This window comes from Topomyia yanbarensis, chromosome 3 (genome assembly GCF_030247195.1).
Source record: "Topomyia yanbarensis strain Yona2022 chromosome 3, ASM3024719v1, whole genome shotgun sequence".
Taxonomy (NCBI): domain Eukaryota; kingdom Metazoa; phylum Arthropoda; class Insecta; order Diptera; family Culicidae; genus Topomyia; species Topomyia yanbarensis.
In genome coordinates this window covers 47,029,297-47,042,134 of record NC_080672.1, presented here as the reverse complement: position 1 = coordinate 47,042,134, position 12,838 = coordinate 47,029,297, and the positions used below count along the sequence as shown (strand labels likewise).

The 12,838-nt window shown below is 39.7% G+C and overlaps 1 protein-coding gene across 2 annotated transcripts in view; it reads right to left on the bottom strand.

Annotated features, from left to right (window-relative positions):
• The window catches only part of LOC131688595 (protein cortex), a 132,643-nt gene extending 119,845 nt beyond the window's left edge, over positions 1–12,798 (bottom strand). The window contains exon 1 of one of the 2 annotated variants that reach the window (XM_058972950.1): positions 12,577–12,798. In XM_058972950.1, coding sequence (XP_058828933.1) covers positions 12,577–12,642 — 66 coding nt within the window. In that variant the 5' untranslated portion in view covers positions 12,643–12,798. The remainder of the gene's footprint in view (positions 1–12,576) is intronic. The other variant, XM_058972951.1, reaches the window with a different exon arrangement.
• Positions 12,799–12,838: the final 40 nt, after the last annotated feature.

Here is a 12,838-nt window from a genome sequence, read left to right as displayed (position 1 = left end):
GGCCCGTAGACAGCCGTTTCGAATCCGGACTTCTGTGGAAGTACGATTCGGTCCGACTTCTGGATAGCGCAGCGATGGCATTGCGTTGATGTCGATGCCTAGATAACCGCATGAAGAATTCCACTCCTGGCGGGCGAATTGAAAGCGAAAATCCAGGATCACATCAATAAAGGCAACATTCTCAAGTTGTCTGCGGAAGAGCTGGAAGTGAAATGTACACGAGTTTGGTACCTTCCGATATTTCCAAGCGTCAATCCAAGACTCGTATGGGATGCAGCTGCCACCGCTTCCGGAGTTTCACTCAACTCAGTTCTGTTAAAAGGTCCAGACCAACTGACTGTGCTGATCCAGTTCCGGGAGTTTCGAACAGCGGTATGTGGCGACATCCGTGAGACGTGCCACCAAGTAAAGATGCGGGAAGACGACCAGCATTGCCAACGCTTTTTCTGGAAGGTCTGCGAGACAGATATCGACCCTAGCGTCTACGTAGTGCAGGTAATGACGTTCGGCGCATGCTACTCGCCGAGTACGGCACAATACGTGAAAAATTACAATGCAAGGAGGTTCGAACAAGAACATCCAAAAATATTTGAAGTATAAATTGCATATAGCGCCACACTGATCGATCGCTCTCCGGAAAGTCTAAACACGTTGCAGGACTGTACAGTCACTAAAATTAAGGGAATATATCCATTATCCTATCAAACTAAAACCTTAACCATTCTAAAAATTTTGGGATGATTTCCCATAATTTTCATCTACAATGAAGTGAAGATTGATAAAATCTGCGTGTACTCGAGCAACATCGCGCAGGATTTGTATTATCGCGCAGGACTCAACCGTTTGTATGTTAACAGATTTTATGAGTGGGCGTGTGGCTCGCGTGTATAAGTTCAATGGTATGTAACCGCTTGCATATTCGCGTGAGCTTTCGAAAAATTGCACGAACCGCGATTTTGAGTGTACGCGTGATTCTAACAGTTTTAAGTAAAAACTGCTTTGGTGCTATATGCGCTAGAAAAAAATGGGAACGGAATGGTTAAGCCCACAATGTCATAAAAATTGATTAGTCCAGTACTGGACTGAGTTTCTGTTTGCAAAAAGGGTACACTTGGGTTTTTGAAATCCTTAGAAGTAGTGGGTACTCATTGTTGGTTTCAAGTCAACCAGCAATTGGCGGCAGTGTGGCCCAACGGTTTGCAATTGATACAGCTAACGAGCCGTGGTACAAACAGATGAACAGATAGACCAACATTTTCCAGCATGATAGGAACTATTCATAAATTACGTAATGCTTTTAGGGGGAGGAGGTACGATAAATTGTGATATATTGTGACATAAGCTAGTAACGTTACGCTACATAGAAAAATGTTTTTCAATGAATTTATTACGTAATAGCCCTAGTAACAATTGAGGTTTTATGGTACTCTAGAAGCCCTTCTTAAAACTTAGAATGCACTTGTAATGTGCTATAAAACTAGAAATGCTACTTGGGAGGGGTGTGGGAGGCTGTATAGATAAATTTGTGACAATTTGTTACATGGAGGAGAAAAGAGTTAATTTTGGGCAATATTTGCGTGGCGTAATTTATAAATGGTTTATAGAGAAGACCCGGTAAGGGTTACCCGAAATGCTCGAGTTTTGTTGAATGCAGTTGCTTACTATCTAATATCTTGACCAGTTGAAGTAAGGAGTCAATGCCGGATCAGTGCACAGTTCAGTAACCACACCATCCATCTCCACGGCCCAAGCGGGTACGTAGATGTGATGGCGTCGCGTAGAATGATTTCAGAAAGCAATCTTATTTGCCTGAATTCTGTTTGCAGTCTTTAGCTATTAAAAGTGCATTAACTGAAACGTTGCCACTTGACTTGATTCCAGGTTTTCCCAAGTAACTCTTAAATCCCCAAGAATTCGCAGTTTTACATATACTGGATTACAATAATGTCAGCAAGACTTTTGTTAGGTTATAAATTGATGGTGTGAGTCAAAGTATGATTCAATCTGTCGATCTCAATGCTCTGATAGACAACCCAAAACGTGACAAATATACTAAAACGTGTAAAAAATAATAAAATGCTATATCAAGACGGACAAAATCCGTTTTTTCCAATCCGACCTTGGCTTCAATAAAAATGGTGGTAATTCAGGAAGTTAAGAACAGTTTCTGACAAAACACCAAATATGTATAGTATAAGTCTAGAGCTGGTTAAGTTCTTGAACAAAGATGTGAAATCTTGATGAAAGGATTGCATTTGCAGTACACTGATAGAGCTCAAGCTATCGCTTCCGAAAGGATATTATTGTTCGTGGCAAATAATAGACTAACTAGTTTCATTCATTTCCGTACAGTAAACATCGTCATGCTTCAGTTAGCCTTGTTGTCATACCTAAATAAACACTGTATAAATGTAGATATGTATTTGAAATCACAATGTATAAACCAAAAAAAACTGGAAATACAATTGCCATAGAATAGCAAATTATGGTATACAAACGCACCGCGCAAAACCATCCCTGACCAATCATCGCACCGCTATTGGGAGGGGCCGGGCATCCCATTGCCGTTTTTGCTGCTGCGACTGCCGCCGCCTTCCAGCGGTTGATGCAAAAAGAGAGCATAACACTGCACACACGTCTTGAATCGTTAATTATGAGCGTACACACATCAGCCCAGCGCGAAAATAGCCCCCAGGAACATAGAAATCCAATAAACACGAAATATGGCCATGTTTTATGTATGGAAGCTCAAAGCGAATAACATACCACGACCTCTCGACTAGCGATCCCATCAGGGTCTCCACTGCCGCTGCTGCTGCCGCTGACGGTTCGCGACTATTTCACGCTGATATATATTTCTCATCTTTACCATGCTGCCAAGCGGACTGTGGCATAGTCTTTTATCCGATGGGGGCAGTCCATATAGGCTGGTTTGAATTTCTCAACTTTGGCTGCTTCTGGAACAGATCGCACGAAAATTTATGTTCGAATTGAAAATCAATTTTAAATTTACTACTGTTTTGTGCGGTTGCGCGCGTGTTTTGCGTTAAAATTTTAACGTGTTTACGCGCTCACGATTCGCTTCAGGCTCGTTCAACAGTACCTACCCATAGATACGTACCGCCATATCCAGCGGGTCTATTATGTACCCTAGCTAAGCAGCTGATCGCCGCGTTTTGTTCGTGCGGAAGAAATGTGTCACGACGAAGTAGAGGAAAATGAACGGCAACATCAGACGGTGTTAACATGATTCAATGTGGCTGTAAATTATAACATCTCATGTCAATTGCTGTGTTACTTAGCGAGTGTCATCGTGTGAGAAAAATGGTTATAATTCTCGGTTGTCAATTGTTAGGGGTCTATGATTGATTGGGCATGAATCTAATAGTTATAGAAATGATAATTTTTCATAACCTTCCCTACCCAGTAATCTCTAGCTAATTGAATTCTGTCTTTGTCAAGAGACATGCAGGTGAACTTGAGTGATTCGTAGTTATGCTGCCTAAGCTCGACCCTCATCAGCAGAAGACAAAAGTTAAGCCCGTCAGGTATTAAGCCTGTTCTAATGACCCTGCCACTTTTAGTTTGCCGATCTGTATACTTCACATCCTTGCTCTATAACTTTTGTCTATAGCTTCGAATCTTTGTACTACGGGAAAACTACATCAACAATTTTATTCAATTCTATACTGACCGTTTATATGGACTATGATTAATGATATCTTTGGATATTTCAAAAAATCATTGACTAAACTAAGAAATATCAATATTTGAAGATTAAAATTACACACGAACTCTTGGCAAGTTATACGGTTGACAGAAAATTGACTGCATTGTAATCGACTGAATACTAGGCTTTTGAGCTATCTACGATTATATAATCGCCAACATAGCCCAGACCTCTACTTCAATGCAAATACTTTAAAATATCTACCTGTCACATTCACGAATTGCATTTGCTCTTTGTTGCTCTCTTTTTAAGGAGCTTGAAGTACATGGTACCTTATTTCAGTTTACTATTTTCATTTACGCGTTAAAATTCTGGACCTGAAAATTATATTCTGTTAAATCTTTTTTTCGGAAATCTGATCTGATTTTCAATTTAATTTAATTTATTAATTTGAACTTATTTGATTCATTTATTTTACAATTTTAATTTATATCATTCATTCTGCTCATTTAGTTTTTTTGATTTTCTATAATTTATTTAGTTTATTTGAGGTTCATTCGAAATTGTGTTCATCCCCCTCTAGATAGGTGCCTATTTCGCATGATCTGTACAATCTAATGAATGATCCAACAGTGCAATATGTGAGAACTGTCTTATCCCTCTGTTAGGTGGACTAAGTCAGTTTTGATTTTACTTTTATATTTAGTTTTTGTTTAATCACGATGTTATTAGTATTTTGTTCTATTTGACGATTGCACTGTGTTCGATTTTAATTACCTCTTTTATGTTTGTGTGTGTGTTGCGCTGCTGCCATCCATGCTTATATATTGTGAATCATCGAAAAACCACAGAAAATATTTCCAGGAGTAGGAAAATAAAAAAGTTCTGTGGAGAAATAATATAATAAAGCAACGAATATAAAGTGATGGTTCCATTTCTTAGTTGTAGTATAGTAATATGGTCAGGGATACAAGGGGTCAAAGCACTAATAAATAAATAATAAAGTGGTGAAAATGAACGAAAAAACCTGCTTTAATCCACATAGCGGTATAGTTGTACCTATCTCAATCATGAACACTAGGATTTCATTGTTGTTTATATTCATTGTAAACTTCAAATGTATATATAATATTTTATGGTAACATGAAAACTACATATCGTAAGCTGGGGTGACTTTGATCATCGGGGTGACTTTGATCACTCGAATTTTTTCGTAGATTACTTATTTAGCTAGAATAGTCTACCCAACCATTCAAATTTGAAATAGTTTTTCCCTAAACTTAAAATATTAGTATATTTGTTACACTTTTTGATTATATTGTTCGATTTTTAAATACCAAAATCCAAAATTTTACTTTACCTTATTTTTATGAAACTTCATAAATTGTCTATTTTTTATACAACAAATAAATCTTATATTTTAATAAGAATAGTAACAACCAATCGAGTTTTCATTTTTCTTTAAAATCGGATGTACCAAATATATTTTTTAGCGTTTGCTTATTTTAAAAACAATTTTTTTGTGAAAGCAGTTCGCAATTATTTCATATTATTTCAAACTCACATTAGCAATATTTTGTTAAATTCAATACTCCAACGTGTTGAAATGGATTGAACTCTTTATTAATTGATAAACCGCTGAAATCAAACAAATTGAGCACTTAAAAAAAATTTGAGATTCCTTTATTCGAGTTGGACTCGAATTGTACAAAATTTGGTCATCGAACTTTACAGTATATTGCAATACTTTTTACAATACCAAACCACATCAATTTAACAATGAGTATTTTTTCAGAATTAGTCTAAACAAACATTTGAATAAAAACATAGAAATCAAGGACTTAATGTGGGTGTACATGAAGGTGATCAAAGTCACCCCGGAACACGAAAACGGGCTTCAAATTGTAATCAAATCTTCAAAAATAGTACTAAGCAGACAATTTCAGATAAAACTATTCAATCTTGTTCCTTATACATCAGTACATGGTTAAAAAATATTAAACTTGAAAAAAATGTGTTGCGTCTAAAAACATGTAATGTTTACTTCGAAAAGTGATCAATGTCACCCCGGTTTACGGTACAAGAAATTTTTTTCGATATACCATAAAATCTCAACGTTTTCAGCATTTTAAAGATATTTGACAGAAATACGAATTCGATTTCTAAAATTTCATGGGTCCCCCCTTTGAAAAAGAAATTAGTTCGGGGTTATATGGGTATTTTATATATGACCGGATGGTTCAGCCTATATTTCCGGAACCATATAAGCGATCCCTACGAAATTTTATGGACGTCTTTGGGAATAACATAGCTTTCATTTGGGACTAAGTTTGAGCTCGGCTCAACCATTTCCATTAATCTGATGTGAGTTTGATAATTTTAATAGGTGGGCACTTTTCCGGGGTACTTCCGGATCCGTCTATGATGGTCAATGTAGTCAACAAAACTTCGGTTGGTGCTGAAGGCTGAGATCCTAGCATATCCAGACATGTTCAGGATGGTGCTGTAGGAGTGTTTAAAGGCAACTTCCCCCAAATGTGGAAGGTCCAGAAGCTGGTGTTGCTGCCGAAGCCAGGGAAGCCACAGGGCAATCCGGCCTTGTACAGGCCCATATGTCTGCTGGATACACTCGGAAAACTCCTGGAAAGAATCATTCTTAACAGGTTGATGAAATGCACGGAGGATAAGTGCGGACTGTCCAAAATGCAGTTCAGATTCCGCAAAGGAGCATCGACAGTGGATGCGATTCGAACAGTGCTCGAGAGTGTTGATCAGTGGCGTAGCCAGAAATTTGGTTTGGAGGGGGTTTTGACGAAAATCATAGATTTTTCAAAAATGTTGGCGGGTCTATTTATGACATTTAATCTGTAGACCGCGATCGACTGGGTACTACCGTGTTCTGCAGTAATAGCGAAATGGGATGGTGTGAGCGGGCATGGGCGCTTTAACCTTACCGTAGGCAGAACTAAATACTTGTCGCAGGTGTCAGTTATGTTGGGTGGCGGACTACGAGACAGGTTAGGTCAAGTTCAACGAGTAGCCCAAAAAAACCACTTGCTAACAATCAAGGAGAAAAAGATGAGCTGAAAACTCGCAACTTCGAAACCGTAGCATTGGAGGAGCTTTACTAGACGGGGCAGAAGGTGTGAAAATGCGGGGATCGAGCGACGGTACAAGAGCTTGGCAAAATGCGCCAACGCGTTATCAAGTGGTAGGCGATCAGCGAAAGGATGTGTAGTGTGGATCAAAGGCCATTTCTTCGACTAGAGCATTATCAATGTGCACTGACCTCACGAAGCCGAGAAAGATGCATTTTATGCGCAGCTGGAGCATGTCTATGATAGCTGCCTGTGACGGAATGTTAAGCTCGTCATCGGTGACATAAACATCCTGATAGGCCGGGGGCATTGTACAAACCGGTTATCGCACAGAATAGTCTGTACACCTTATAAATAATGTGCAGAAATTCTCACGATTGATAAATATATTATGACGAACACCTAAATAGCGAAGCAGTAGACGACAAGAGTATTGCAAGAATCAGTTTGGAGACGAGCGCAGTCGACGACAGATTCCGGATCTACCTAAGATTCATGAAAAAATAGGACGCTTGAACCGCTGGCAATGATCAACTGTCATGTGAGCTACTCAAACACAGAGTAGAGGTATTGGCTATAGTACTCCACTGGGTGCTATTGAAGATCTGGAAGGAGGAGATTTTACCGAAGTATAGGATGTAGGGAGTAGTATGTCCCATCTATAAAAATGGTGTTAAGCGGGATTTTTGCAACTAATTACCGATTAATCACATTACTGAACTGCCCTTGTATGCAAAGGTGACGTAAATGCCATCGAGAATATTTTTCAGGAAATCAATTTTAAAATCTTGCATGGTGCGGGTAAAAGCATGCTTTCCCCACTTTGTTTTTCGTATTTCAACAGGTTATTTTTTATTTTTATTTGAAGTCGTTTGCACTAAAAGATGCAAATTTTCGTAGTGAACTTAAAATACGAAAAAGTTACATTTGACCCAAGTGGCGTAGAACTCACTTTTGCGTACTAGGATAGTAAACGTCATCTACAAGGTGTTCTCGTTCTCGAATTCGTAGTGCAATATGGCCTATAATGCACAAATACGGGTTGTATTCATATCTTCAACCAAGCTATTTGCAATAACATTCTCGACAACATTCTTGCTGAAGACACTAAGGGCCGATTTCTTCACCCTCGCTTATCGCCAGGTTTAAATGCACTGGTAAACCTAGTTTAAATGTTAAACGAGGGTGAAGAAATCGACCCTAAGTCTCGAACTAAATTTGACTGGAATTAGTAATGCATCCAACTGGAAAAATGTATCAACAAAATTATGCTGCTAAATACTGAACCTCCAGAAGCTGATGGTTTCCAAATTATGGAATCTTGGCGCCATTCAATTCGATACCCAAATGTCCATCATAAATAGCGAAAAACGCGACAATTTTTTTATGTTTTTATTACCTATTTTAGCTAGTAGCACTTTATATAAGTGATAACCCAAAAAAATCAAATGCGTATAAAACCGATTCTGACCTGTTAGAGACAAGCGCAAAACGCCATTTTTCATCAGCTTCTATGTAGGCGTTTTTGTTGAGCTATTTTGCTTGATATTTACATAATTTATCAACTATAGAATCCTCACTAAAATATTAGTTACAAGATCCCATTCTTACAATTTACAAAAAGTCCCGATAACGTTAAAAACATTGGGTTCTCAATGTAATGATCAGATAAAAAACTTCCAAAATTATTATTTGAATATTTAAATAAACTAGTCAGCATCAAACACTTTTTTCTTCAATTCAAATATTTTGCTTTGGAGGGGGTTTTAACCCCCAAACCCCCCCCCCCCCCCCCCCCTTTGCTACGCCACTGGTGCTGATACTGCGCTATGGTCACGATAGATGTGAAGAATGCATTTAACGCAGCGCCGCACCGAATGAGGGTTCCCGGCTATCTATGCCAGATCTTGAAGAGCTACTTCCAGAGCAGAATGCTGCTGTCCGGTTGAGCTTCAATAATCACGGCTACGAATATTCGGCGAAGGCAACGAACGCAATAGCGAGAATCATGTCTGCAAACTACTGTTTTGTCATCGATACTCCGATGTGGGGTTCCCACCTGGAGAGCTGCATTGAAACCAATGAAAAGCTAAACAGGACATTCCGGCTGATGGCCGTACGAGTCGCGAGTGCTTACAGAACAATCTCGTCGGAGGCAGTATGCGTTATCGCCGGGATGATCTCCATCTGCATCACTCTGGCTGAGCTCGTAGAATGCTACCAGCGGAGAAATGCACGTAATGCAAGGAGACTGGTCCGAGTGGACTCATTGACTAAGTGGCAGCAGGAGTGGAAAAACGCGGAGGTGGACCCACCGACTCATCCCAAATATGTCGGCTTGGGAGCATAGGAAGCATGGAGAGGTGAACTTCCATTTGACGCAGTTTTTGTTCGGGCACGAAAGCTTGGATCGGTTTGGACATGCTTCGTCACCCCTTTGCCCGGAATGGGCAAATGTGCAGGAGACACAAGAACACGTGGTCTTTGAATGTTCTAGGTTCGAAGAAATTCGTAGGGGTATGCCGAGTGAGACAGTGGACAATATCATTGAAGAGATGTGCCACGACGAGCATACCTGGAACGCTGTCAACAGAGTTATTACGAGTATACTCTCCGAGCTGCAGAGGAAGTCACAAAGGGACCAACAAAGTAGCGCCAGTGAAAGTTTAGCATAATCTTGATATCATGGTGGTACCAGTTTTTATGAGAATTCACTGCGTGATCGCACTTTCAAATCGTAACTCAGGAACCGGAACTCGGATCGACGAAAAAATCAATAGCAGCCTACGGGAGCGTTTTAGCATTCGTTTGAAACTAAGTTTGTGCAAATCGGTTCAGCCGTTTCTGAGTGCATTGTGTGAGTTTAAATTACACATACACAGACTTTTCCGATCTCTTCGAGCTGAGTCGAATGGTCTTTGGCACACCACCCTTCATGCCGGGTTCTCGATTTTCATAGTGATTGCATAACTTTTCTCTATATAAGGATGGCTAAAAGGTTCACAGAAATTCATGTCTAATTGTACTTTTCAACTCACAACTGAAACCAGAGTTACGATCCAAATGAAATTCAACAGCAGTTAGTAAAGATACCATACCTTTCAGTTCAGATTAAGTTTGTGAAAATCAAGTCAATCATCCCGGAAAAGCCATGGGTATTTAATTCAAGAACTTTGTAACTTCCTCGAAGCTTCCGGTTCCATCGCAGGTGGCCAAATCGGTCATAGAGCGTTTTATTGAACTTTAGTTAGCCAGAATAACAAATTCCAGCAAAGTAAGAAAATATTTAGATGACTTTTACGCCATTTAGTCAGCAAGGTTATTCCAGTTTATATGGGAGTTGGATGTGTCCCCACACTATTCCACCCGTAGCTCCGGAACCCGAACTCCGATCTAAATAAAATTCAATTGCAGCCTATGGCGATGTTACACCTTTCATTTGGATATAAAATTATTGAAGTCGACGCAGCCATCTCTTAAAAAATGGTTGAGATTATTTGGTCGCTGTTAAGTCAGACCGGACTAATTGACAATATATTGATTTCGAGAAAAACGAGTTTAAAGTTTGAATCGCAGCATCCTTTACATTAGTTTTGGAAATAAATTTTTGCCATAATTCTTGTTTATTGTTTACATATTTCCAATCTAATAAAAGCCGAATGTAGCGGAAGAAATTCTTTATCCAGTGCTATCATTATCTCATTTATTGATGTTTTGCGACTTAGTCCGGTCTGACTTAACACCGACCATTTGATACATACAAACATTTTTCGATCTCGACGAATTTAGTCGAATGGTATAAGTGACTCGGCCCTCTGGTCCTCCGTTAGAAAGTTGAAATTAAAAGAAATTGCATAAGCTTTTTATATAATGAAGGCAAAAACATTTAAATAAAATTATTATATGGAATATATAAACAAAGCGCTTGAAAATATCACTTAATTCGATTGTCTTCGCGACCACAAGACATTGAAAATTCATTGTCCACTGCAATCATACAAACTATCAAATTACTTCACAGAACAACAGCTGCAACAGTGTTTAAACACCGGTTACCGGGTTAGCATAAAGATACCATTTGTCATAAACCACACCGCCTAAGTCTCGTTGACTGCACGCAACCCCTGAAGGAGCCCACACATTTGTTTCTCTGCCCTGTCATAATTCCAGCCCGGTTTGATTGGCGATTAATAGGACAGGCCAATCGAATCGAGAAATCAAAACTCCATTATGGCGGATTGGCAGAAAAATGAAGTCGCCGTTGGGCAGCAAAACTTGTTGCCAGTGCTATTCGGATCGCATGCTACCATCGGGACAAGTTCATTTATGTAAAAAGCGCAATAAAATAAATAGCATCAAAATTAAGCAACATTTTTCACCGGGCGCCTTGCCTCGATCAGAAACAGCCACATGTGTTTATGGTGTACAGAATACAATAACAAGAGACGCTTTAATGTCTCACTTCTTCTGGACATGTATCGTGTTACAAACAACAAGCGCGCGAAAAATGCTTTGCAGGTCGAAGGAAAAACAAAACGAACTAACCCGCCGGTGCCCTCCAATTGTACATAATTAACAATAACACGAGAATGCTCCGGGGCGTTTTTGATGTTGATTAGCAAATTGGCAGGCTCCAGTTAGTACGCGAGTAAGTTGCACTAGACAACCGTACCGCAATACAGTGCTAAAGCCCAACAGCAACGCCACAAAAAGTTAAGTGTGACTAATGATTTATTTAGTCTCTTTCCTCCACAGATGGTTTTCCTCTGCAACCTCTTCTCATACGACCAACCAACGGTCAGAGCGTCTAACAACAAACCATAGGCCACCTGGCTTCTTTGACTCCGAATACCACTGGAACACGGTCCGAAGGATACCACCAACGGCAGTGGTGCCAAACAGCAGCCATTATAGAAGCTTGACGCTACCGCTTGAAATACAATACGTCATTGAATCTCGTTTCTACCGTAAGACAACGTTCCGGTTACAAGTCTCGAGCTGGTAATGTTCAGGAAATCTTGCATCACTGATGTTAGGCGCTAAACGTGAAACTCCCGCAACCCATTGGCGGGCATAAATTTCGCGGTGATTTATGACAAACATATTTCGCGCAATTCCTGAAATATCGTACTGTCGGTAAACGAAAAATCATTTCAAGATTTTGTACAAATGATTTTCTATTATTTATAGTAGCCCCAAGTGACGATTCCTTCGTCAATAGGGTACGTACTTACCGCAGAAATAAGCATCGTATGTTTGAGCTGAAAATTACTATAGATTGCCCGATTTCTTCGTCTTCACGAATAACTCATCATCGGCGGCGGCGGCCTGCGATTTGATAAGATTGGCCTGGAATCTCAGCGCAGTTAGGATCAGTTTTAACAGACCGGCGGGCAAACAGGTAACTTTTGACACTTTGTAGCAACAGCAACAGTAAATGGGTGCAAATCTCACATCGAACGCCACCGGTTTGCTATATATTTTTTCAATCGAACTGGGATTTTGTGGACCAGAAGATTTCATGCATTCGATAATAGCTACTGGCCTACTAAGTCCCAACTTGTTTGGAAATTGTTCGACAGATAGCAAGCGGTGGGCAGTTTGTGACCATTTTTCGAGAATCACGTGGATCCCAGCGCGGAGAGGCAGTTGATAGTGAACAGAACACCGAGAATATGCACTGAGTTGGGATTTTCGAGTGACATTAACGTTTGCTCGATATCCGATCCCATTTATTTCCGTAATGCCCTTGGAAATCCCAAAATGTTGCATGTCACGGCAGAACAAGAAAAAAACATCATCGCTTACTTTCTTCACTTCGTTGATCCGACAGTTATCACGCTTTTTTATTCGGAACTCCATGGTGTTTTCCATTAAAACTGTGTCACGATTATCAGCACAATAAAACAAATATACAAACAGAATAAATAAAATATTGATTCGAGTTTTACATTGACAATTGTTATAAATAAAAAGCGGTGCACAATGGACAGCTGTTCGAGCTAAACTGACAAAGTCAAACAATAGATCGTGGCAAGTGAACAACTGTAGGTAGCGTGGGTCTTTGAGT